Genomic DNA, 25,021 nt, shown 5'->3' with positions numbered 1-25,021 from the left:
AGTGTTCTTTCAGAAGCCAGGTGACCAAGCAAGAACCTGTAGACTTCAGCTCTTTGAACAGGTTCTACCCTAAGGGCTGTCTTCCCTCTGCTTACAGATCAGCCTAGAGATGGGAGATCAGAAGGAGGGCAAAGTAGGCAAAAGGGAGGTTAGTGAGTGAAAGTGAAGTCGCTCAGTTGTGTCCGACTCTTTGCGACCCCATGGACTGTAGCCTACCAGGCTCCTCCATCCATGGGATTTTCCAAGCAAGAATACTGGAGTGGATTGCCATTTCCTTCTCCAGGAGATCTTCCCGACCCAGGGATTGAACCCGGGTCTCCCACATTGTAGGCAGACAATGCCGTCTGAGCCACCAGGGAAGGGAGGTTAGAGATGCGCTAGCCCTGCCTTGCTCAGCAAGTCAGGGGTGACTCCCATGTGCCAGCCCCTGTGCTGCTAGGCACTGAGGCTGCAGAAGCAGAGAAGGCTGGTCTGGAAAGGGCTGCCTCTAGAGAGAGCTTAGATTTGCTTGTGACCCCAAACTCTTTATGTCACATAGAATTCTTTTATGAGATTATCTGAGAGGCAGGAGACCCCATTTGTCCTGTTTATCCTAGCACAGGGCTTGGCACATGGTAGGCATCTGTAAATGCTATTAAATGACTGGATGGTTGAATTGCAGGAGTGAAAAATGAGACCAGTTCTTTTCACCAGTATGCTATGTGTCAGACAGCTTTCCTGCACTGTTCAGTCAAATCCTCCCAGCTGCACATGTGAAGGCACTGATATTCCCATCTTATTAGTCATGAATCTGAGTCTCAGAGAGGTGACTTGCCCAAGGTCAACATTTTTTTTAAGGAGAGACAATTAGATGGTCTGACATGGCTTGTGGATTTATAGGGGACATCATGAGAGGTGAGGCTGGAAGGTAAAAGCAGGGTCTTCTGAACCCGGGTAAAAAGCTGAGAGTTCCTCTAGAAGCAGTGAGGAGCCCAGAAAGGCTTTTAAGCAGTGAGTGGTGTTAGGTCTGCCCAGTACCAAGTATGTGTATGTCTTACAGGCTCTGTGTCTGTTTCTTGCCTCTCCTTTCCTTCTCGTCCCCCTCAGCCTCTCCTTCACGCCAGCCTCTGTCTTCATGACTCTACCCTTCACCCCAGTCCAGTCCTCACTGCTTCCGTTCTCCTCTCTCCCACCCAGACTGCCCGGTCCCTGGGCCTGACCTGGAGATCAATCCCACTCTGGAGTCTCTGTGTCTGAGCATGACAGAACACGCCTTGGGTGGTGAGCATTTCCTCTTTCCCTGACCCAGCTCCCACCTACCCAGCAGCGTCTCCACCTCTGAACTGAGCAACTCAGAGTCATCCTGAGGGGTCCCTAGGGGAGGCCGGACTCCAGGGAGGGCCTGACTGGGATGACAGGCTACCTGAGCACCTTTTCTTGGGCCTCCCACCAGCTCCTGATCTTCCTCCCTTCCTCCCTTTCTTACCACAGATGGGACAGACAAAACCTCCACCATCTGACGGGACCCACAGCCCAGCGCACCCATAGGCTCCCCGGGCGGCGGGCGGGGGCCAACCCCCAACGGGCTTCTCTGCGACAGCGAGAGGGTGGGCTGGCTCAGCTATACATTCTAATATTTTTCTACTCTCTCATCCTTTTAACTTTTGTTTAACATTGGCACACGCCTTGCTCACTCCCAGGCCTGTTGAGGGATCTCTGCTGAGGCCCAGGGAGGTAGGGGGCAGCCAGGATAAAGGGGGCAGGGACTGGCCAGCCTGCCTGCCCCCTCCTTCCCTCCTTCACCCCCCACTTGGCCCTGTCCCACCCCTGCCTCCTCTATACTGCTGGCCACCTGCCCCTCCCAAGGAAAAAGTCTCCCCCAGACTCACTGACCCACTCTCTTGTGGGGCCTGCTCAGAATCATCTGACATTTGGGGAGAGATGAGTGGGGTAGATAATCTGCTCTCCTGAATGTTATTTGAGAGGAGCTGAGGCGATAAAGGCGGGTGAGGAGAGGAGCATGTCTGTCTGCCTGTCTCTCTCTCCCTCTCTCCCTCACCTCCTTACACCTTCTTCCCCATTCCCATCATTCCCCAAGGACAGGAGCCACCCTCCTCTCACTCACCTCCTTTTGTCCTGTTTATCAGAGGTTCTCTGCAATTAATTTCTTAGGTCTATTTAAGATACATATTTATATAGTTCTTAACGGTTTTTCTCTCTGATCATTCCCTCTCATTTTTAGAATCCTCAGGCCTCTCTCTGAGCCAAGAAAGTGGTAGGGGGAGCCTGAATTTTACGAGGGGAGAGGGCAGAGCCCCCTCCTCCACACCCCCTAGCCCTTCCCCACCCCACCCCTAGCCCTGGCTCCGCAGATGCAGAGGTCGAAGGCTGGGAGCCAGGGCAGCCAGTGAGGTCAGGAAGTCTGTTGCCTTAACGTCTCCTACCCCCACCAACACAAATTCTTCTCCACTCTCAAGTCTGGCTGCTGAAAGACTTGGGGGTAAAGAATAAGGGAAAGGGGATGGTTTTTGGTTTCCTTCCCCACCCCTATCCCCTTTTCTTTGACCCTTCCCCCACCCCACCTCTCATTCTGTCATGACCTCACTTAAGTGAAACACTATATATCATAACCCAGAGGTTCGTCCCAGCCCCAGAGTCATACCAATCTCTGTTCCTACTGAGGGGTTGTACTGGGGCCCAGTTGGAGGGAGGGGATTTGGGGGTTCAGGCTATGGGGAAGCCAGGGTCCCCTCTTCCAACCCCATCCCCTCAACCCCCCCTCACTGGGACATTCTCAAGCTTTTCACACCGAAAAGGAAAAAATGTTATTTTTAGATACATTTTATGAATAACTTTTGTTATGAATATGGCTGGTAACCATTGTGTATGTTATTAAAGATACAAAATGTTGGGAAAAAACAAAAAACCAAAAAAAAAAAAATTTTAAACCACCACCCTCCCTGCACTCACCCATTCCCCAGACCTTCTTGCCTCTGCCCTCCTGGTCTGGACCTCCCTCAACTCTGACCCAGGGTGGGGGAGGAAGCCAGGGGGTGGGGTGGCCCTGGGGGCCTGCTCTAGGTCCCTACCTCCTCTCCCAGTGCCGGGCTGGGTGGGGTGTCAGGTTTATTTATGTACCTCTTGCACACTCATCAACCTATGCAAGTCCCCCATCCCGGCCCCTCCATGTTTCTGTGCCTTTGCTCATTCCCCTCCAACTCCCAGGGCTTCTCCAATCCTCCTCCTAGCCCCGGGAAGTGGGATGGACAGGGGCCACCTCGTTTTCTGGAATCAGCAGGGTGTCCCTCTTAAGAGACCCTCACCTCCTCCCAGCCAGTCCTGTCTTGTTCACTACCCATCAGGGTGAGCTGGGTCTGCCTGGCACTGGGAGGTGGTGAGGGACACCCCCCACATAATGGGAGGCAAGAGCTGCCCCCTTCCCCCCACCTGTCAACAGAGTGTGCAGGACGCAGGCGGCCCCACTCTGATGGGCAGGACCCTGACCCACTCCTGCCCCTCCCCAGCCCCCGCCCCTCCACCATGATTTCACCCTTCCTTCTATTCCCAGCCCCACTGGCAGAATCAGCTTTGAGTAACTGTACAGTTTTTCTCGCTGTTGGAGAAGACTTATTTGTTGGAGTTTCACTTGTTTAATGGTCTGGGCTTATTTTGGAAAAAAAAAAAAAAAAAAGAACAAACAAACGAAAAGGATTCTGATCTTTGTTATGCTACATTTCCTGAAAAACCTAGTGACCCTGCCTTTGTGGCCTTTGCTTCTGTGCCTTAAGCACCTGGGGTGGTTCAGGGGGGTACGCGGGGGGCAGGCAGAATGAGACCATGGTGCCAGGGAGGGGAAGTGAAGTGAAGCTGGCTTTATTAACAGCAAAGGTTTGGAGGAGAGGAAAACAAAGCAATAGGCTCACAAAGAGACCACTCGAAAAGTGCCTTCCTGCACAAAATAACTATGCGCCAGGGCTGAAGGCTCTGAGACTCAGTCACTGTCACTGTCAGCTTCACTGGAATCCGAAGCTGCAGCTTCACTGCCATCCTCCTGAGCAGAATGCTCGCTGCCACTGGGGAAGGGACTTGCGCTCCGGCTGTGGCTCCGGCTCCGCTGGCCACCCCCATCACTGCCACTGTCTGAGTCATTGTCACTGCCATGAGCCCGTCCTCTGTCCTCATCATCAGAGTCAGCGTCATCCTCCGAATCAGCATCACTGCCGAAGATCTCCTCTTTGTCTCTGGCGGCCCGGGCCTCATCCTCACTGCTTTCATCCTCGCCGCTGCCGCTCTTGTCACTCGCCTCGTCCCTGTCACCCTCCTCCCGTTCACTCTCACTGCCAGAGCGCTCATCCTCGCTGCCTTCCTTCTCACTGCTGCTGCCCTTCTCTCGTTCCTCATCTGCAAGGGAGCAAGAAGTGAGACCCAAGTTCCCCACCCACCCAGACTCCCAGAGTCAGAGTATGGTCTGTCCAGCTTTACCTGAGCCCCCAGCTTCTTTCTCTTCTGTCTCCATTTCCTCCTCTTCTTCCTCCTCGGGTTCATGGTTCTCCAGCTGAGCCTTCCGTGCCTCCTGGAAGCAGGACAGTTGAGGGGAAGGAGAATGTTCAATCTGGTTCCTATGCCACTCCACCAACTACCACCCTCCCCATGGGAGACCTGGGTCAGTGGTGCTTGTTACCTGGGCTTCTAATTCCTTCTCATTCATGTCCCGGTGTTTGACCACAAGCAGGGCATTGGTACCCGACTGAACCCCGGCCTTGGCTCGGCGCTTACTCAGGCGAACCCTGCAGTGGTAGAATTGGGGAGAAGTTTATGAGATTCAGTTAAAAGACCCCTGTGGGGAATCTGGTCTAACTTGGTTCTTACTCATTTTTACTCATTTATGCTTAGCCCAGAAAAGACCAGAATAAATACAGACTGAATAAGGGAAACTAAATTTGGGGTAAGGGATAGGCAAGAAAAAAAGAAGCCCCTGCTGGCTCAGATGGTAAAGAGTCTGCCTGCAGTGCAGGAGACCTGGGTTCGATCCCTGTGTCGGGAAGATCCCCTGGAGAAGGAAATGACAACCCACTCCAGTATTCTGGCCTGGAGAATCCCATGGACAGAGGAGCCTAGCAGGCTACAGCCCATGGGGTAGTAAAGAGTCAGACACGACTCAGCAACTTCCCTTTCACAGGCAAGAAAATAGACAGCTCCAAAGGTATCAGTTTGAGTGCCCTGTACTTTATATATGTGTATATGTATGCCCTTTACATAAACACATGAATGTATAAAGTAGATTTTAATGTGAATTAGATACCCACACTTAAAAAGAGAATCTGGATTTCTGGTTTTTAGAAAATAAGATTCTGTAACTCCACTGGGCCTCTGATTCCCACCCCACCCCCCAACATAGCAGCAGTGGGTTGGAGCCCTTTGCTGTGCTGGGTCAAGTGTCCCTTGAAGGTTGCCAAGGGCTCCAGGTCACCTAGACCCCAACAGCCTACTGTGCATTACATTTTTTACCTGGCTTAATGGGATCAGAATTTGTGATCTCTGCTTTAGACAGAAACTCAAGGTCACACTTTCCCCACATTTACACCAAGGGTCCCAGCACAGCAGTAAACTTGTAACCATCAGGGAAGTTTTGGGGTCATGTTTTTTAAACTTGGGTATCTAGCATTTCATTTATTTAAAACATTAATTTTAATTTTACATATTACTCCATATTTTGGCTATGTTTACTTTTACATGATGTCTCTTATTAACATCAGGGGAAACTTGGCAGTCCTACCCTACATGAAAGCTCCAAATACCTCCAGTGTTAGGTGGAGATTTTTCTTCAGGTTCTTGTGTTAGAACTGGCTCCAGCTTTATGGGCTTCCACTCTTACAAATGCACGTGGCAAATCCCTAGATACAAATTACCTCCAAGGTGGCTCTTCTTGCACACCCCAAGATCCTGATTCTGAAGTACAAGCCCAAGCTAATCTGAGTGAGGTAGGACTGTGTGGAGTACCTGGTCTCCAATTCATTGTAGTAAACACCATCACCCTCTCGGAAGATAAAGAAGTAGTTTTCCTCATAGCCCTTGCTAGCCTTGTTCTTCACATTCCAGTTGTACTCTCGAGCAATCTTGTAGTCATACCTGAGGATGAAGGGGACAAGGTCAGCCCCATTTCTTCCCTACGAGGGAGGAAAGGAGACACTTCTCAATACCCAAAACCTAACCCCTACCCACGTACACATCATCTGGTGCATAATCCATCTCCTCTTCCTGGTCCCGTTTTCGTTTTTTCAGTGTTTCCTCCACAGGCAGAAAGTAAGCCACAAACTGGTTCCCTTCCTCATCCATCATGCCCCTGTTTGAGGGAGAAAGAGGAGCAGTTAAGACTGAGTGAGGACAAAGACAATAAAAAGCAGGCCAAGGTGGACAGCAGGGCCACTTACCTGATCATGGCCTGAGACATCATCTCCAATGCAGCTGCACCACTTGTGTCCTTGGGGGCGGGGTCTGAGTCAAAGATTACCTGAGCGCAAGGGTTGATCCACATCTGGGGGATGGAGGCACTGGGGTTAAACTAGGATAGGCAGGGATGGCAGGCTGTCCCTCTCTGCCCCCTGCCCTGGATCTGACCTTAAAATCTGGAAAGACAGGCATGACCTCCACTGGTGTCACCCGGGGCTTACTATAATGCTGGGAGATCTGGCAGAGGCAAAAAAACAGGGTAAGAAAAAGTACAAAGTGCTCTGGAGCCACACCTTTACCCCCCCTTCCCGTATCCCAGTCCTTCAATTACAGATTTCTGGGCATCCTCAAAAGTCTTCTCAATAGCTGTGATCTGGCTATCCCTGTCTTTGTATATTTCCTCCTCAGTGAACTGCTGCTTCACAGAAACCCCAATCCTGGGGAAAAAGAAAAACATTTAGAGGTCACTGGACACACCTGAAATCTCCACCTTCCCTCCCTACCCGCCACAACTTACTTGACCTCAGGTTTCTCATTGGAAATGCCATAACGGTTGAACTCAGTGGAGATGTACTCTGTCTTCCGCATCCATGGCACCACCTTCGCATGCTGCTGGGATCTGGAGTGGGAGAATCAGGCACCTCAGAACCCCACTGCCTTCCCATCAGCGCCAGTCCTAAGTCCCCACTCAGCACCCCCTCACCTCTTGGAACTGGTGGGGGCCTGAATCTCCTCTTCCAGAAGCTTTTCATCAGCTGGGTCTAGGAGTACTAGAAAAAAGCAAGGTGAGAGGAGGACTCTGAGGGAGGCCCAGAACTGGCTCTCACTAGCCTAGAGCAGGCCCTCCCTGTCTCCCAACACACCATTGGGGTCGATGCGGTAGGTATCAGGGTTGATGAGGTCAATGGTAACTCCCAGGTCTGGCTCAGTCAAGAGATCATGTTTGTGCTGTTTTTCCAGGGAAGTTGCTTTGTACTGAACAAACCTAGGTAGGGAAAACATGCCCATTATAGTTTCCTGATTCCAGCCTTACCCCTCACAGCCCAGCTTCCTAGAGGCTCAGGTACTCCAGGGAGGAATTCAGAATGAAATAACCGTCACGTTGGAATCAGAAGGCTAGCAGCTCTTAAGTGTAAAGAGACTTGGATACTGCTTGCTTCTTAACAGATAGCTATGGAGCACCTACTATTACAGGTTAACTAACATTCTATGCCCTGAACCGTCAGAAAAAGCAATCCTTACCCTCAAGGAACTCATATTCTAAGGTGTTTCCCAAAGCCCCACTCTTCGTCTCACCTGTTCTGGTCGAAGGGATAGGTGATGAACTTCGGGTCGAAGGGGATGTCAGGGAGGCTATTGCAGTACTTGACTCGGCAGACCACTCCAGACCTGGGAACACAGTGGCTCAAAACCTGGCCCCTGCTGCCCCACCTCTGCGCCCAGCCCCACCTGGCCCACCCGTCCTGGGGAAACACGACAGAGCTCACCTCTCAGGCAAAGTCCGGTGAGAATTGGGCCTGGTGGGTAAAAGAGAGACACTGACAAAAGATGGAAAGAACAGGATTGACAGGAGAACGAAGGGGGCTTTTCCAAGCTTTTAAAAGGGAAGGAGAGGGTGACAAATGATAATTTCTCTTGGTAGAAGTACCTCAAGTACTCCAATGGAGGGAGACAAGTATGCCTCTTAGGTAGACTGTGTCCCTAAATGTTTTTAAATCCCTTTTGAAGGACACGTCTTCAAGTACTTTAATGATAGAGTCAAATAATTGTTTTTTGGGGAAAGGGGTCTCCAAACGTTTGACTGGAAGAATAAAAACTTCAGCGTAATTCCATAATTCCATGGCAGGGAAGGTGTGGGGGGAGCTGGGTAACACCACGTCCGGGACCCGCCCCCCTGAACGGGTGTGCGCTCCGTGACGACACGGGCAGACCTGGGGGGCTGGCAAGGTTGTAGACTGACAAACCCACATGACCCTCTCACCTCGCTGACGCCCACCCTGACCTAGAGAAAAGCGGTACAGTCAAGGGGCGGAGTGCCTACCTGTGGCCATCCTCGCGCTGGGCCTGGGTCTGGATAGTGGGCGCCATGGCGATGAGGCGAGGGCAATCCTGACGAGAGCCTCACAGAGCCACGGCAAACGGCGTGCCGACTCCGCGGGCGCCCAATCCCAGGCAGGGCTCTGGCTGGCACCGCTCTCCTCACGGATAGGGCCGGAGTGAGGTGGGCTGGTGAGAAGAGTTCCCGCAACACTGGAGTACTACGTAGTACTCAGGTAAACGCGCAAACAACGCCAAAGACTGCCCCACAGCTCCGTCTCCACCAACTGCCGCCAAGACTCTGAGGACCGCAGGTCGCCTCAGCCCGCTAGGCCTTCTGGGAAATAGAGTCTGATTGTATCCACGCCCGGATTGGCCAGCGACTGTGCAAAGGCCGGAGCGAGGCGGAAAGAGCCTCTTTTGATTGGTTTATCGATATCTGATTGTAGCCGTCGGATTTGAGAGTCACGAGTTAGAGGGTGGGTTCTTTCCTCTCATTGATTGTATTGTCTGGGAGGCGGAGCTAATCAGCAAACAAGGCCCAGAGACGGAGACGCTAAGAAGAAACCGGGAAGACGAACCTGTGACGCATTTCCGGTGCGCGAGGCGGAGAAGATGGCTGCATCCCAACAACAGGCTTCAGCGACTTCTTCTGCCGCTAGTGTGTCGGGTCCAGGTTCAGCTGGTGGGTCGGGTCCCCAGCAGCAGCCACAACCACCAGCACAACTTGTGGGACCTGCCCAGAGCGGGCTTTTGCAGCAACAGCAACAGGACTTCGATCCTGTGCAGCGTTATAAGATGCTCATCCCGCAGCTGAAGGAGAGTCTACAGGTGATGGGTTGGGAGATTTGGCTCCCTGCCCTCCGGGAGGTGGGCGGAGGGATTGTTTAGTAAGGGAGAGAAGAAAAGAAGCGTTAAGAAGGAAAGAGGAATGAGACTGTCTTCGTGATGCCAAAGCGAAGTTCTGTGGATTGACAGTGTAAGGTGGGATCAGAGAGAATCTTGAGTTTGAGACTGACCGGAATTCGGGTTGGAGGGAATTTAAAGAAAAAACCTAGCTCTGGACGTTAAAGCCTGAGGAAAGGACTGGCCTTGACTGACCATGACTGGTGGGTGAGGGAGGACCCTAAGGTATGTCTGGGAAATTACTGGCAAGAGAGAGCGGGCCTCTGGAAAAATACAGACAGTAATTGCTATAAAGGAATGGAAGTTGGAATTACTCTGCAGTGATAGGAGGAGAAGTAACACCTGAAGAGGAGGCCTGAGATTGGGTGTATCTTAAGGAAGAGTGTAGATCTACCAAGAGTGTCCTCTTCTGTTTCTTCATCTCCCACACCTTTTTTTTTCTTTCCCTCTTTAGACCTTGATGAAAGTTGCAGCCCAGAATCTGATTCAGAACACTAACATTGACAATGGACAGTGAGTACTCCCCTTTCTCCAGGATGTCAGTATCTCCATCCTAGTCTCAGAAACATCCCCCTTGTACCCCACCCACCCCTCTTTTCTCTTTATTTTGAAGCCTACTCCCTATCCCCTGGCCTTGGCCTTTCTGCCCCTTCTACTATTAACTGTCCCCTAGGTCTTGCTTTGGGTCTCCTGGGCCTATACCTAGTTTTCTGATGGATACTTGGTTGGGTAGTCACTTAGTCCCAGAGACTGGAACTCCATCTCCCACCTTCTTTTCCTGGACTGTAGAAAGAGCAGCGATGGACCCATTCAGCGCTTTGACAAGTGTCTGGAAGAGTTCTATGCACTTTGTGACCAGCTAGAGCTCTGCCTGGTAAGGGGCCTCGTAGCCACCAGGTGACCACAACTACCTCAGTTCCTGTGCTTCAGGAACCTTCATTCAGTCAGTTGACACATGCTCACTGAGCACCTCCTGTGGCCCGGACCTGTGTGGATGCTGCACCTGATACTGGGGACAGAAAGTTGCCCAGTCCTTGCCCTCACAGAGCTTCCAGTTCAGTGGGTGACAAATATATCCTCCAGCAGTGATAGCTCAGAGAGTCAGGGCTCTGACAGGAGAAGCTGAAGACATGGAAGACCATGAAGGGGGAAACTTGGGCAGAAGGCTCAGGGCTGGGATGTGGGGGTGGGGGCAAGGTTAAAATAAGGGACTCTTAGGGGGCTGCAGACGTCCAGAGATGGCACCTGACTCCACCTAGGGTGGGTCTAGGGAGGAAGTGGCTCAGGATAGACTACTAGTAGAGAGCACATCTGAGCCAAGGCTGGAACAAAAAGGGAAGAAGGGCAGAAGTTGAGAGGAGGGCAGATGGCTCAGAGCACAGCCTTTGGAGTCAGAGGGACCACTGATCTCTACCTCTGATCCTTGGATTCCTCCTTTGGAAAATGGATTTTGGGGGAGCACTCGGCAATATCTTGCATGTAAAGCACTTAACATGGTACTAGACAAATGGCAAATGTTTTATCTTATAGCGTCATCATCATTTTGAACTGGATTTTGAAGGAAAAGGCAGTTTGAGGAGCTTCGTAGTGGTAAAAAGATGTTCCAACCAAGAGGAACAGTTTCTGCTTTAAGTTCTCTTTAAGAATGTCATGATGGAGAAGGAAATGGCAACCCACTCCAGTACTCTTGCCTGGAAAATTCCGTGGACGTAGGAGCCTGGTCCATGGGGTCGCAAAGAGTCGAACACGACTGAGCGACTTCACTTCACCCCTAATAAAATTTAAAAAAAAAAAAAAAGAATGTCATGAAATTCAGTCAGGCTGAGGTGTGGTAGGCACTGGGGCTTGTTGGATTTTGAATATAGCCTGGAGGTTGCTAGGGAGCCATGGAGGGTTTCAAGCAAGGAAAAACATCGACCCATTTGGTTTTTTAGGGGTATGCCTCTGGTCGCCAAATAAGGGATGGGTTCGGGGGGCTGAGAGTGGAGGCTGGGGGCCCATGGCAGGATTCAAGAGCCACTGGGTTTCACCAGGGTGGGGTCTTGAGGAAGTGAGGAAGGGCAGGTGGGAGAGATACTCAGAAGGCTTTGTGCCTGGGCAGTGGGACTGATGGGCTCTGGGAGGAGTCTCCCAAGATGAGGCCCAGGGGTCTGGTTTGGATGGTGGGACCGTCCCTGAGACAGGGACCCAGGAAGGGGAGTGGTTTGGGGGCCGAGTATAGGAGCTCCGGAATTTTAGGGGAGGTGGGTACATCAGTGCCGAGTTCGGAGCAGAGTGGTGTGTATGTGGGTGAGACACCTCTTGGAGGGCATGAGAATGAGAGGAGGAGACAGGATTCGGGAATTGCCACACTTAAGGCTTAGGTAGTTTAAGAAGCATCTAGAAGAACCAGCCAGAGAAGTAGAAGGAAAACTAGGAGGGGCAGGTGCCACCAGAGAAGCCAGTGTCAATGCCAAGCCTAGGGTTAGGAGAGTCACAATAATAGTAGTTGACATCCATCAAGTAGCACTTAAATAACTTGCCAGGACCTGTGTCTATGTCTCACACACTGCGCTCACCATTCTCATTTTATGAGGTAGAAGAAGTAGTTATCAAACCCATTTTCCAAAGGAGTTAACAGGCCCAAAGAGGAGAAGCCACATGCCTGAGGTCACCCAGCAAGTGAGTGTTAGGGCCAGGCTCTGACTCCAAGACCCCAGGATTCCAGAGGCTGAAAAGCCTACCCCAGGCTGGCCCTTGAGGTGGGATTGGCAGTACCCCAAGTGAGGCTAATGCTGCACCTTGCTTGCCTGTTCACAGCGCCTGGCACATGAGTGTCTGTCACAGAGCTGTGACAGTGCCAAGCACTCTCCGACATTGGTGCCCACAGCCACCAAGCCTGATGCCGTCCAGCCTGACAGCCTGCCCTACCCGCAGTACCTGGCAGTCATCAAAGCCCAGATTGCCTGTGCCAAGGACATTCACACTGCCCTGCTGGACTGCGCCAACAAGGTCACAGGCAAGACGCCTGCACCACCTACAGGACCTGGGGGCACCCTGTGAGCCAGCAGGGCTGGGAGTGGGGGAAGGGACAGGGAGGGAATGAAGAGTGACTTCAAAGCAGCTTTGTCTCTGGCTTTTCTTCCTTCCTGAGCACTCCGGCTGGTGCCAGCAGGGGGCAACAGAGGCCAGCAGGGCGCGCGCAGGGCGAGGCCTTGCCTCTGCCGGCTGCCTTCTCGACCCTGGCTGAGGGTGGACTTTGGATTGTACCCCTTGGTGATCTCTTCCAGGGGGTCTCCCCCTACCTAGCCTGGTTGTGGAGCCCTGACTGGGCCCCTCTCCCTCAGTCCATTCTTGATTCTGTCCCAGTTTGGGGGGGTCGTCTCTGTGTCTGCTTCTTTTCCTAGCTGTTTCTCTTGGTGTCTTCTGTCATTCGATCTCCTTGTGTTCCCATCTCCCTGTCTCTGACCATCTCTCGCCCAGTGCCCCTTTGCTAATTGGGACTGTCCCCAGCTCCTAACTGGGATTCTGTGTCTATGCACGGGGCCAGAATGGAAGCCAGAACCCCAGGGTCACCTGGGGCTAGAAGGAGCTTTGTTTCCAGGGGCCATAACCACACCCAGCAATCCCCAGCACCTCTCATGTCAGCTCAACCCCCAGTCTGCTTGACCCAAAAAAGGGGAAGTGGAAGGTCTGGGCCCTGACAGCACGCCCAGTCCCAGTCGGGGAGCAACCCAGCATGCCGCCCCCCCCATACCCAGGGCCTGCGTCAGCAGCACTCAAACAAGGGGTGTTATGCAATCCGCGGTGAAGCCGGCCCAGCTGAATGCCTAGGTCCCTGTATTTTTAGCCCCAAAGGAGAAGTGAAAAGGCCCCAGCAGGGATGAATCATCAGTCCTGGGGAAGAACCCAGGCACCTTGGCCCCAGCTCCGGGAAGCAGACCTTGAGGAGGAGGCTTCAGGAAGAGTGTGCCCCACCGGGCTCCCCACTTCCCCGAGAGGGAGCTTCAGGGAGTTCAGCCATGGCCGTCAGGCCTGGGCAAGTGTAGGGCGGAGCTACCAGCTCAGGCCCAGCTGGTGGGGTGTGAAAGGCCCAAGTGACTCAGCCTGGTTGGGGGATGGATGGCCCCACCCAGAACCTTCTGTACCCTGGTTCCCATGGCACCGCCCAGAGGTCTGCTGTCCTGGACCCCACATCAGTGCGGAACACCCGGGACCATGGAGCCCTGCAAATCACCCAGAGCCCAAGTCCCCACACTGGAGTTCTGGGAAATGGCCAGCTCTTTTGTGTATGTGTTTGTACATCCCAGCAGTTTCTTCCCTTTCTCCTTGACCTTCCTTGAAGTGCCAGGCACACAGGGCAAGCTCCAGGCAGGGCGGCAGACCTCTTGGGCGCGAGCTAAAGCTGCTGTCTACAGGGAGAATTTCTTCTGAGAGGAAGCCACAGCTCTTCCATTTATCTGACGAGATCAGTCCCCCACCCATGTGACTCCCCACATCTTCTAGGATAATCTGCTTAAAGTCAACTGATTATAGACTTGAATCACATCCACAAAATACCTTCACAGCCTCATCTAGATTAAATAACTGGGGGCTGTAGCCTAGCCAAGTTGACAAGTAAAACTGACCATCATAACCTTGTCAGTTTGGCATCCCTACACATCTCCTTAACCACACTTAATCTCCAAATCAACACAAAAACAAAGTCCCAGTTCCACCTAACATGATAACAATTACCTGCCTACAACACTCTTTCCCTGTGAGAGCCTGCTGGCTTCCAGCCTGGGGGCACACAGCACATAGTGGTAGAGATGTGTCAGTCCACAGGCCCACACACTCATGAGGGACAGCTGGCCCTGTGAGGTGGCAACACAGCATCACACACAGATGGGGGCAGGACATCCCAGCAGCCCTGACCCGGACCCAGCAGTGCCAAAAACACATCTCAGCAGACAGACGGGAGACACCTGGTGGGCAGCGGGGTGAGAGATGCACAGTTCAGCCGCACACACGGTGGGGATTGTGCACCAGGAAGCTGAGTTCATGCGACACACATTTGCTACACATCTGTTTGGGGCCAAGCCCTGTATAGTGTGAACCAAAGATCCCTGCCTTGCTGGAGCTGATATTCTAGTGACAGTTAAGTGTGATAAAGTAAAACAGTGTGTCAGGCAGTGAGAAGTTCCAACAAAGAAAAGAAACCAGAGAGGTGAGACCAGAAGTAGAAAGAGTGTGTGTGTGGGGGGGTGTTTAGGAATAAATCTGAAGGTGTAAAGTTTGCACATGGAGAATATGTTACTTTATTGGAAAACATGAAAGTTTGCGAGTTTAGGTTGGGGGGGTAAATAGATGTTACATGTATTTTGTTGGTTCAGTTGCTCAGTTGTGTGCCCATGGGTGTATTTATTATTTGTTAAATGGATAACAAGGTTATTTTTAAACCTTTTCTAATCCTTGACCCAGGTTATGAAGGCTTCCCTGAGAAGGCAGTACTGGAGTGAACTTAAAGGAGAGGGAGCAGGTCCTGGACATTCCAGAGGGAACAAGTTCAGAGGCCCTGCCTGAGGCAGAACTGTGTTAGTGCATTGATGGAATAACGTGGATGCCAGGACCACAGTGAAGAGGCAGGGTGGGAGAAGACATTAGTGAAGGTTCTTACTGGATTAGCAGGCCCAGAGGAAGATTGTACAGCCTGGTGCACAGCCACCCACTCCAGGGAAGGGTGTACATGAGATGCACAGCTACAGAGGGCAAACCAGACCAGGGAGAAACACAGGCACACACAACCCCTTTTCTCTAGTACTCTACTAGAGAACAGCATGACGCGCCATCCTGCAATCATGGTGTCTTGGCCCCAGGGACAGTCCCACAAACAGACTCAAGGAACAATCCAACCATGTGAATACACAAACAACCGTCTAACTACCACTTAAGCCACTATCTCCTACCCCATCGCAGACTTTGCCCATCACCAGCTGACTCAGCCCTGCCCTCTGCTCAACGTTATCAAAAGCAGTGAGGCTGGCTTTAGATAAGGCTTCTCAGGTTCAAGTGTGTGTGCCTTTTTGCCCCTGCTCTGCCCACGGAGGCCACCACAAAGAGCAGGAGTGCGCCAGCCACCCTCCCCATCACGCGCGCTGCAGACGTCAGGAACCAAAGTTCACCAGTTTCACTGCCTTGTGATCCGGCCACAGAGGAACTGCTTCCAGACACTGGCCTCCTGGGTGTTTTCAGCTACACTCCAAGGACACAAACACAGGAACAGTATTCACACACCTGATAACCACACAGTTCCAGGGGTCTTGAACACAGCCAAGCCACCGACAGCCACACAGGCTCTCACACACACCCTCAGCTCCCAAGCTGTGTGCTCACAGCTCCTCATCACCCCCAAGGACACACAGTCACCCTCAGCGGCCTCCCTCAAGGAGTTACCAGCTCTTAGTCACTCCAGATCCCATGGTGGTTCAGAGCTACACACAGATGTACAGGTAGGTGTGGAAGTCGCAAGTTCTCATGGGATGCCACTTCAAAGGCAGTTGTTTGAGTACACACTCCCTCACCCAGCAATGGTGACAGTAAACCTAGAATGGTCACGCAGGCAGAGGCGGTTTCCCGTATTTATTCTCAGAGCGGTGTCAGACGGGTTGTAAGGACACGGGCCTTGACATAGGACAGTGGGCTCATTTGTGTCCCACACCTACTTGCCCCACTGCACACCCAGGGGCTCCAGGGCAGCCCCCCTTCGCACATGCGGCGCTCATGCGGTCCACACGCACCGCACGGCACACCCGCCGCTGGGCCTGCGCAGCTGCGCACACGGCTCCCTACAGTCAATCACGCCAGGAGCACACGGGCCCAGGTCACACGTGCCGCGCGTACACAGTCCCCAGCTAGCCCGCGCACCCGCGCCGGCTCTCACACCCCCGCGTTTCCCGTCCCCGCTTGTTTTTCTGGAAACTCTGCTCTCCATTCCCCTCCCCCTAGGCCGGAAGCGCTCGCTGTATTTTTAGCCTCTCTGGTTTCCGCCCCTTTCCCCTCGGCCAGCCAGCCCGGGACCTGCCCCCCTGCGCCCCGCGGGGGACCCCGGCCATCCCCTACCCCACCGTCATTCCAGAGGGGATTCCCGGCTTTCGCCGAGGCCACGGATTTTCCCGCTGGCTACGTGGGGAGCGGGGCGGAGTCCTGCCCTGAACTTCCTCCTGGGCTGGGACGCCTGAGGCCTGGACAGGGCGGAGGGGGGATGGGAGCCAGGCTCCTCAATCGGAGAGAGGGGTTGGCGGGGCTCGGATTCCTGCGTTTGAGAGACATGGTGGCTGGAAACCAGGACTCCTGAGTCTGGTGAAGCCACGGCCTGGGAGCCGGGTCTCCTAGGTCTGAGCGAGGAGGCGGCTTGGAAACCCTAACCCCTTGATCTAAGCAAGGAGGGGCAGAGGCCGGGGCTCTTAGTACCCCCTCCTCTGTCAGTGTTTAGATGGGTGGTCAGTCCTTCGGCGCGCAAAGCCCCTTCCAGTCTCTTCGAGAATCTCCCAATCCGAAGCGCCCTGGCCCTCGGGCCGATGACTCAGCAGATGGGAGAGGGGAGGGGGTCAGCCTGACTCAGGGATGGGAACTGCTCCCCGTCTCCAGGGAATCGAAACTGGTATTCCCTCCTCCAGGATCGCGGCCAGAGCCGAGCCGGCCCCTAGGGACCCCAGAATGCCTCCCACCTCTCATTCTCCCGCCCCTTAGTCCTACTGCGGACACAGGGATTTGGAGCCCAACTGGGCGGCGGGTGCCGGGCATCTCCCTTTTCCCCCCTTTTCCCGTAGTCCTCAAGTCTCTGTTTACAGGCGACCAAAACCCTGGTTACAGAGAGGAACCCGGGCGTCCGGGTCGAGCCTCCTCGTCACGGCTTCCAGGAAGCCCCCCTCCCCCGCCCCTTGCGAGTGAGTCACTGGCGAGAGGGAGGCTGCAACCGTGCCAGAGCCGCCCGCAGCCGCCTAGCTCACGGGACCGGCCGGGAAGGCCCCTCGGCCCGAGAAAGCGCCGCACCAGGGATTCCCCCGTGCTCTGTCGGACGAGCAGATCAGCGTGCCTAGCAGAATCTCCCCACCTCAATACAAGTCCGCAGTCCGCAGTCACAACCTCCAAGAATGAACTTTCCACCATAATAACTGCACTCCGTGGCAATGATTTATTTCTACCACCGTATTTTCAGTCAGGGCAGCCAGCTCTGGAGACCCCCTTTAAAAATTAGTGTTTTCACTGCATCTTAAGAGAGCATCACTCAGGGCAACTCCTTGACAATACAAGACTTGTCAATGAGGGGAGTCATTTCTGCAAACGCAGAGTTCTTTGAAGGCACATCCCTTTATGAGAGACCCATGCCACCATCAGTTAGGGATGATCCGTTTCTTCCATTTGAGACAGCTTTCCAGCAAAGAAACCCTCCACCATAATAAAAGATCTCCCCCATAATAAAAGATCTCCGCCTTTCCAATCTTGAGTTTTCTTGAGTGCAAACTCTTTTTAACATGATTTAAGGCCCTGGTATTAGGATACTGCCATTCACTAACAGGAGAATAACTTGGCCTCTTCATGCCCCGGGTTTCCCTGTGTGTAAAATGGGCATAATACCTCGAGTTAATGTATGTAAGACACTTTCTGCAATTGTGCTTAGCCCAGAGGAAGCCATCAGAAGCGCCATTATTTGTGTGAGGGTGAGAGGACACAGCGGTCCTGTAATTGGGAAATGAGGCCCCTTTCCAACCTCACCAGGTGTGTGGGACCCCACCTCACCCCCAATCCTCGTGAGTGGGGACGAAGAGGGCGGTCCAGGTCTCCGGATCTAGGCAGTTTGGGAGCAAGATCGTGCCAGGCCGACAGCTCTCAGAAGAGATTTCTTCACCAGGACGGGGGTGGGGGGGGGTCCTTCTCTCACTGTTTTGCTCCTGCGGATTTCTGTCTGTGGATGTTTGTTTCTTCCAGTTTTCGCCCCTTCTCTGTTCCTGTGACTCTCCCTCCCGCTTCTCGCTCTGATGTTGTCTCTCTGGGGACTGTCCACGTCTTTTCAAGCTCTGCCTTCCCACCTCTCCTCCTCTCCTCACCCCGTCTCTCCCCCTCCGTGCACGTCTTCCTGTGTGTGTAGCTCCCCCCGTGTGTGTCCCCGCGTTTTTCTCTTTGCGTCCCTCCATTTCTCTCTTGCTCTCGGTTCGCCTCTCCCCGTCCCTGTCGGTCAGTGTCGCACGCGCACGCCCTCTCCGCCTCTGCCCTTGTCAATTCCCCCGGGAGCCCTGCCCCCACCTCCGTCCCAGTTCCCTTCTCCGCGCCTCAGTCTCCAGCCTTGAAAATTGGGCCGACACTCCCACCTCCCCACCCCAGGCACTGTCCGCGGGGTCGCGACCGCCCGCGGGCCCGGATCAGGCGAATTCGGGCCGGGGTCCAGCGGAAGGGCTCCGGGCCCTGGCCGGCCGGGCTGCGCAGGGGGCGCGCGTCCGGGAAGCGCCCCTCCTGGCCCCGCCCTCCCGGGCCAACTCCCCTTGGCCCCGCCCCCGCCTCTGGTGGAATAAAAGTGGCGGCTCTTCCACTCCACCGCAGCGTGACTTCAGCGCTCCCACTTTCTGCCGGCTCCACATCCTTCGGCCATCTGCGCCGCCATGGATCTCGCCGCCATCTACAAAGTGAGTACCCCCACTGATCGGTACCCCGACGTCCGCAACACCTGACTCCCTTCTCAAACCAGGGCTCTCTAGGGCCGCAAACAAATTCCCGCCCCGGACCGCTCCCCGGATTCCCTTCTCAAACTGGAGCCCCTTAGCGCTTCACACTGGCCCGGGGTTCCTGCCTCCCTTATCAGATCAGTGTGATCCTCTGGGGATGAAAATGGAGCCTGTGGCTTTCTGGTCTCGGCCCCAACACGAGTGGGATGGCCCTCGGAGATGGAAAGCTGGAGAACTTTTCTCAGACCGGGGCGCTCTGGAGGCGGAAATGGCCCCCACACCTGGCTTACCCGAGTAGTTGCTGAGGGCGCGGTTTTGCGCGGAGGCGTTTCTTGGGCTGGAGTCTCAGGGTGAGCGGGAGCCTACTTCTGTCTCTTCGCTCCCTGCCCCAGAGGATCTTGGAACTCTAAACCCGAAGAGATCCGGACTCCTGGCTTAACTTTGCCCGCTGTTCCACTTGTGAAATGGGAGAAACCGATGAGCGGGGTCAGATCCCGAGAGGCCCAGCGGCTTAAAAAATTGGAGGACAGCGGTCTGTCCTGACTTTAGGGCCCCTCTGATCCAGCCGGGGGAGCCGCGATTCTGGGTCCCTCGGGATGAGCTTAAGTCGCGAATAACCCTCCATATCGGGATCCTTGAGATCCGGAACCCGAGTTGTTTTTTTTCCTTAGGGCGGGTGGGGCTGAGGCTGGGAGCCCACAAACCGGACTAGCAAGCCCTTGGTTGCCCTGCAGCTGGGGCGGGGCGTCACCCTGTCTTTTCGGTGTCTTAACCGATCGTTGTTCCCACAGAGCCTCTTGTCGCTGAGCCCTGAACTGCCATCCGACCTCGGAGAGACTGAGTCCAGCACCAGCTGGGCTTCCTCGGGACCCTGGAGCCTCAGCTCATCCGACTCCAGCCTGCCTGGGGTCTCTGCCCGCCTGCCTGGCCGCTCCACCAGCCTGGTGGAGGGTCGCAGCTGCGGCTGGGTGCCCCCACCCCCAGGCTTTGCACCCCTGGCTCCTCGACCCAGCTCGGAGCTGTCGCCCTCACCCACCTCGCCTACCGCGACTCCCACCACCTCATCCCGCTACAAGACTGAGCTATGTCGGACCTTCTCAGAAAGCGGGCGCTGCCGCTATGGGGCCAAGTGCCAGTTTGCCCATGGCCTGGGTGAGCTGCGCCAGGCCAGTCGCCACCCCAAGTATAAGACAGAGCTCTGCCACAAGTTCTACCTCCAGGGTCGATGCCCCTACGGCTCGCGCTGCCACTTCATCCACAACCCCAGCGAGGACCTGGCTGCCCCCGGCCATCCCCATGTGCTGCGCCAGAGCATCAGCTTCTCAGGGCTGCCCTCGGGCCGCCGAACCTCGCCACCACCAGCAGGCCTAGCAGGCCCTTCCGTGTCCTCATGGTCCTTCTCGCCCTCCAGCTCCCCACCACCACCACCCGGGGACCTTCCACTTTCACCCTCTGCTTTCTCTGCTGCCCCAGGGACCCCTGTGTCCCGAAGGGACCCCACCCCAGCCTGTTGCCCTTCCTGCCGAAGGGCCACCCCCAACAGCGTCTGGGGGCCTGTGGGTGGCCTAGCTCGGAGCCCTTCTGCACACTCCCTGGGATCTGATCCCGACGAATATGCCAGCAGCGGCAGCAGCCTAGGGGGATCCGACTCACCTGTCTTTGAGGCTGGGGTTTTTGGGCCACCTCAGCCACCTGCCGCCCCCCGGCGACTTCCCATCTTCAATCGTATCTCCGTTTCGGAGTGACAAGTGCCTGCCTAGTACAGATCAGCTGGATCTTAAGGGGGGGCCATTTCTCTTGTGCACGGGTTCCACAAGGGGTCCCGGGGCTGTAGGGAACTGAGGGACTGTAATCATGTAGTTCTCCCCACCTTCCAAAGTGCATTAACTCACTCCCCTGACCCCCGGGCTGGGGCAGGTCCTCAGCGTGCAGGCTGTTCGGGAAGGAGTGTTCTATGGGGTCTTTAAAAAAAATGTAGCAAGTTTGAGGGAGGTAGTAAGCCTCTTCTCCCACTTCACCCTGCCCAATGCTGTGAATAATAAGCCCTCAATGCCCCCTTCCAATTCTTCCTAGATCCTGAGGCTCCAGTGTCTGGTGATTGGAGCCTCACCTGAAAGGGAATCCTGGTGCTCAAACTTCCCACCAAAAGCAAGTAGCCAAAGCCATTGCCAACGCCCGGCTCTCCCACCCCCGCCTTTGGGCCCTTTATTTATGACGACTTTATTTATTCTAATAGATTTTATAGTATTTATATATATTGGGTCGTCTGCTTCCCTTGTATTTTTCTTCCTCTTTTTGTAATATTGTAAACGATGGAATAATTATTGTTATAAGTACACTATAATATATTAAGTAATATATATTGTTAAAAATTTATTTTTGTGGTTTTTTGGAATTTTTAAATAAAAGAAATCTGTGTGTAAATTGGAATCCCGGCTGTTGTGCGGTCTTGAGGCAGTGAGATGGGAGGGATGAACGGTGTGGCCTTTTTTAGAAACGGTGTGGAATCTGCCTCGGGTGATTCCAAACCTACCCAGAGCCCAGGCGCTGGCGGCACTTACCTGGCAGGAAGTGACGTCACCGGACCCAGCCATTCACCTGAGAGGGCGGGGCCAGGTGAGATCACCCGAGAGGTGCCGGGAGAGCCAGTTCCCGGGGCGTGGGGGGTTGCTGAATCTCCTGTCCCGCCGGACTCCTCGACCCAGCTCTCGGCAGGGCGCGGGCGGGGACGAAATGTTTCCGTCCATACGGGCTCGAGGGAGGAGGGCGGGGCGGAGTGGGGAGGACGGAATGTGCTGGGGCGCGAGCCCAGGGCGGGCGAAGGCAGGCGGCCGGCGGCGGGTGGGGGAGGGGTCGCCCCGGAAGCCGGGGCGCCCTGGGGTCCCACCGCCCGGCCTTCCTTGACCGGAGAGTGTGGGGATACGCAGGTTTTCGGAATCCCGGGGGAGGCATCTTGAAAGCCTCAGGATTCTAGAATCTCAACACTGTGGAATCTCAGACTTGGTCTTCTGGAGATCTAACACTAGAACGTTTAAGAACCGCAGAATCTCAAATACCAAAATCTTGGCCTGTCGAGATTCGAGAGGCTCGGGATTGCGGAATCTCGCCTTTTCTGAGCCGTGGAAACGCGCGGTCTCTCGCATCAGGCGGGGTGGGAGTCGCGATCGCCAGGCCAGGGAGGGTGGGTTTCGGTCGGGGCGGGGCTCCCGGGAGAGCCGCGTCCTCGGACCATACATGGCAAGAGGCGGCGGGAACCACCCTGGGGCGGAGGAGTCCTGCGCCCCGAGCCCGGAAGCTGCCTATCGTCAGCGCCTGCGCCCCGCCCCCTTCCGCCGCGGCCTTCTCCCCTTTCGACCCCTGTTCCTCTCCTTACCCCTGGTTTTCCTCTACCCCATCTTCCCTCTCCTCTCGTCGCCTCACCCCTCCTACTCCCTTTCAGTTCCTCCTCGCCAGACCCGCCTGCGCCACCCTTCTCCTCCCTTACTGCCCCCACCCTCTCCAGTTCTTCCCTTCCCCCCAGCACTTCTCGCCCCTTCCTCTTTTTACTTTCCTTTCCTTCTTGCCCCCCATCCTCTGTTCTCTATCCCTGTTCTCTTTCCTTCCAATTCCCTCCCCCTTCTCGCTCCCTTTCCTTCCCTCTCCACTCCTCCCTCCCTGCCCGCACTCTTCGTCCCCTTGGTTCCACCTCCCTCCTCACCCCATTTCTGCCCCTACCCCATTCCCTCCTAGAGTGCTCGTCTCTTCCCCTCCCATCCTCATGCCTCCTTGACCTCTCACTCCTTGGCCCTCTTCCCTTGCCCGCTGGTAGGCCCTAGCCTTTGATCTCGCCCACGAAGCCCTCCCATCCCCCGCGCTCCGTTTTGGGAAAGGGCTCGGAAAAGACAGAGACAGAAACCCAGAAATGTTGGAGAGGAAGCGCAAGCTACGCAGATATATACAGACACTGAAAGAACAAGAAGTAACACAAAGGGTCCTTCCCTTTGCAAAAAAACAGATACTCTGCCCCTTGGAAATAAACTAATAAACCCTTGTTTGAGAAAACAGCACCTGCTACTAGCTACCAGTGCGGAGAGCCGGTCCTCTTGACTTTTTTCCCCCTCAAACCCACACTCCAAACCAACAGCAACTTTGTCTGATGCACTTTCCAGAGATGTTACAGCCCACCCTCCTGACTCCTCTCTGGCTCTACCTGCCCTTACCTTCAGTCTCTTCCCCACTCCCCCCACTAGACAACCAAAGGGAAACTATCATGACACCTGAGTCAGATCACATAAATGCCAAAGTCCTAAGTCCTCAACCGCCTACACAGCCTGGCGCTCAACTTTGGTCACTCTTGCTCTAGTCATTATGGCTTCTGCTGGTACATCTCAGCCACAGGGCCTTTGCACTGGCTGTTCCCTTTGTACTCCCCAGAGTATCCCAACAGCTTGCTCCCCTTCTTCAGGTCTCTGTTCAAATGTTTTCTCAGAGATGGTCCCTGACTACTATTATTGCAACCCCCTTCCTCCCTACCTTCCTCTACTTTTTCCATGATGTTAATATCACCATCTAACATATAAAATTACTTAGATCTTATGTTTATGGCAATCTGCCGCCCCCCCCAACCCTTCACATTCGAGTGTCAAATCCTCAGAGGCAGGGACTTTGTCTTGTTCACTGCTGTATCATTCACATCTAAACCCCAAACAGGAACCAGTTACCTAGTGGTCACAAGCTTCAGAATTTGCTGAAAAAAATAATCGATTCAGAAACGAGGAGAGAGAGAACTCCAGCACACACACAGGGGATAGTAACTGTGAGGTAACTGATGTTAATTAAACATTGTAATTATTTCACAATTTACATGTATCTAAAAATCCCATGGACGGAGGAGCCTGGTAGGCTGCAGTCCATGGGGTCGCTAAGAGTCGGACACGACTGAGCGACTTCACTTTCACTTTTCACTTTCATGCATTGGAGAAGGAAATGGCAACCCACTCCAGTGTTCTTGCCTGGAGAATCCCAGGGACGGGGGAGCCTGGTGGGCTGCCATCTATGGGGTCGCACAGAGTCGGACACGACTGAAGTGACTTAGCAGCAGCAGCAAAATTATTTTGTTCACCTTGAACTAACAGCGATTATATCGCAATAAAACTGGAAGAAAATCCAAGATAGAAAAAGATGGACAAAGAGACAGTGTCACTTACACAGTTTGCTGAGGACCTGACACTGCCTGACACATCTACAAAATTCTTAAACTGAGATTTAGACTCAAATTCCCAGACATCTAAGAGGCAACACCACCCCCTGGTGATGAAGAGGAAAGCGGCACCTCCCCACAATAGAAAACACTCCCTAACCGATCTTCGGCAGAGTCCCACGATTCTTTTCCGGCCTAAAAATTCCGACGATCGAAATGTTTATTCTTTTAAGTGACGTTAATGTTTCGGTTGATTAATAAGATGTATAAATTTATAAACCGGTAAGAGAAAATTAAAAGTTGCTCCAGGTGAGGATCGAACTCACAACCTCGGCATCGCTCCGCTCGCACTGCCATATAAGTACCGCGCGCTAACCGATTGCGCCACTGGAGCTTCGGCCGCACCCCTGCGCCGCGGAGTCCTTCAGTCATTCATGGCCACGTGACCTTGCAGGCCAGCTCCGCCTCTACTTTGTATATACAAATAGGAATCTTTGAATTGGCCGATAGGAGAAAGTGCGTTACCAGTTCCGGCTTCTCGCGCCTGGAAGGCTCTTGCTGTAAAAGGGAAAAGTCTGCGAGGCTTTTGGTATGTGGGGGTGTAGCCTGTCCGGGACCGCCTTCTCATCAATATTCAGAATCCAGAGAGGAGGGGTCTTAACCCTTTGCGGGCTAGCCGGCCGGAAGGCAGCCCCTCCCCCCTGCGGGCGGGAACAGGATATGAGCCCGAGCCGGGGGGGAGGGGAAGCCCCAGGCGACCGCCCCCTGCCCCACCGCTGGGACCGGACTC

General features: G+C 54.2%; 4 protein-coding genes, 1 long non-coding RNA gene and 1 other non-coding gene across 14 annotated transcripts in view; 3 read left to right on the top strand and 3 right to left on the bottom strand.

Moving 5' to 3' along the window:
* Positions 1–3,687, top strand: part of SAMD4B (sterile alpha motif domain containing 4B) — a 36,648-nt gene extending 32,961 nt beyond the window's left edge. For all 3 annotated transcript variants that reach the window (XM_081516432.1, XM_081516434.1, XM_081516435.1), the window contains 2 exons: positions 1,177–1,260; positions 1,471–3,687. In XM_081516432.1, the coding sequence (XP_081372558.1) occupies positions 1,177–1,260; positions 1,471–1,499 (113 nt within the window). In that variant the 3' untranslated portion in view covers positions 1,500–3,687. The remainder of the gene's footprint in view (positions 1–1,176; positions 1,261–1,470) is intronic.
* Positions 3,688–3,836: 149 nt separating this feature from the next.
* On the bottom strand, positions 3,837–8,788 carry PAF1 (PAF1 component of Paf1/RNA polymerase II complex). 6 transcript variants are annotated; one of them, XM_081516436.1, is made up of 14 exons: positions 8,471–8,788; positions 7,917–7,967; positions 7,726–7,818; positions 7,293–7,414; positions 7,133–7,199; positions 6,947–7,048; positions 6,761–6,866; positions 6,598–6,666; positions 6,411–6,514; positions 6,206–6,322; positions 5,980–6,108; positions 4,661–4,766; positions 4,462–4,552; positions 3,837–4,380 (listed from the first exon to the last, which is right to left on the bottom strand). In XM_081516436.1, exons 1-14 carry the CDS (start codon positions 8,515–8,517, stop codon positions 3,971–3,973), a joined length of 1,614 nt encoding a protein of 537 aa, XP_081372562.1. In that variant the 5' UTR covers positions 8,518–8,788; the 3' UTR covers positions 3,837–3,970. The 6 variants fall into 6 exon arrangements, with proteins under 6 accessions (XP_081372562.1, XP_081372563.1, XP_081372567.1 ...); XM_081516437.1 differs by having other exon boundaries at positions 7,917–7,946; XM_081516441.1 differs by lacking the exon at positions 7,293–7,414.
* Positions 8,789–9,069: 281 nt separating this feature from the next.
* MED29 (mediator complex subunit 29) lies at positions 9,070–12,474 on the top strand. Of its 2 annotated transcripts, none has more exons than XM_081516461.1 (4): positions 9,070–9,297; positions 9,827–9,885; positions 10,162–10,246; positions 12,242–12,474. In XM_081516461.1, the coding sequence occupies exons 1-4, from the start codon at positions 9,082–9,084 to the stop codon at positions 12,455–12,457; spliced, it is 576 nt and encodes a 191-aa protein (XP_081372587.1). In that variant the 5' UTR covers positions 9,070–9,081; the 3' UTR covers positions 12,458–12,474. The 2 variants fall into 2 exon arrangements, with proteins under 2 accessions (XP_081372587.1, XP_081372586.1); XM_081516460.1 differs by having other exon boundaries at positions 12,172–12,474.
* Positions 12,475–17,508: 5,034 nt separating this feature from the next.
* Positions 17,509–21,776, bottom strand: LOC145515617 (uncharacterized). Its single transcript, XR_014060941.1, has 3 exons — positions 21,614–21,776; positions 19,343–19,508; positions 17,509–19,006 (listed from the first exon to the last, which is right to left on the bottom strand). It is a non-coding gene; the product is annotated as an uncharacterized LOC145515617 (long non-coding RNA).
* Positions 18,921–21,482, top strand: ZFP36 (ZFP36 zinc finger CCCH-type). The gene is made up of 2 exons (XM_081516442.1): positions 18,921–19,013; positions 19,844–21,482. The coding sequence occupies exons 1-2, from the start codon at positions 18,990–18,992 to the stop codon at positions 20,795–20,797; spliced, it is 978 nt and encodes a 325-aa protein (XP_081372568.1). The 5' UTR covers positions 18,921–18,989; the 3' UTR covers positions 20,798–21,482.
* Positions 21,777–24,532: 2,756 nt separating the features above from the next.
* Positions 24,533–24,625, bottom strand: TRNAI-UAU (transfer RNA isoleucine (anticodon UAU)). Its single transcript is given in 2 exon segments — positions 24,533–24,568; positions 24,588–24,625. It is a non-coding gene; the product is annotated as a tRNA-Ile (tRNA).
* Positions 24,626–25,021: the final 396 nt, after the last annotated feature.

This window comes from Giraffa tippelskirchi, chromosome 7 (genome assembly GCF_054371585.1).
Source record: "Giraffa tippelskirchi isolate mGirTip1 chromosome 7, T2T-mGirTip1v1.2.pri, whole genome shotgun sequence".
In the NCBI taxonomy this organism is placed as follows: domain Eukaryota; kingdom Metazoa; phylum Chordata; class Mammalia; order Artiodactyla; family Giraffidae; genus Giraffa; species Giraffa tippelskirchi.
The sequence above is the reverse complement of the archived record's forward strand: the minus strand, read 5'-3'. Positions and strand labels throughout refer to the sequence as shown.

Coding starts and splice junctions, on each gene's coding strand:
- MED29 (XM_081516460.1), top strand. CDS start 9,082: ATGGCTGCATCCCAACAACAGGCTTCAGCGACTTCTTCTGCCGCTAGT. Junction 9,298..9,826: donor AGCTGAAGGAGAGTCTACAG/GTGATGGGTTGG, acceptor TTCCCTCTTTAG/ACCTTGATGAAAGTTGCAGC. Junction 9,886..10,161: donor ACTAACATTGACAATGGACA/GTGAGTACTCCC, acceptor CCTGGACTGTAG/AAAGAGCAGCGATGGACCCA.
- PAF1 (XM_081516436.1), bottom strand. CDS start 8,517: ATGGCGCCCACTATCCAGACCCAGGCCCAGCGCGAGGATGGCCACAG. Junction 7,049..7,132: donor GCCCCCACCAGTTCCAAGAG/GTGAGGGGGTGC, acceptor CTCCCACTCCAG/ATCCCAGCAGCATGCGAAGG. Junction 6,109..6,205: donor GATTATGCACCAGATGATGT/GTACGTGGGTAG, acceptor CTTCATCCTCAG/GTATGACTACAAGATTGCTC.
- ZFP36 (XM_081516442.1), top strand. CDS start 18,990: ATGGATCTCGCCGCCATCTACAAA. Junction 19,014..19,843: donor ATCTCGCCGCCATCTACAAA/GTGAGTACCCCC, acceptor TTGTTCCCACAG/AGCCTCTTGTCGCTGAGCCC.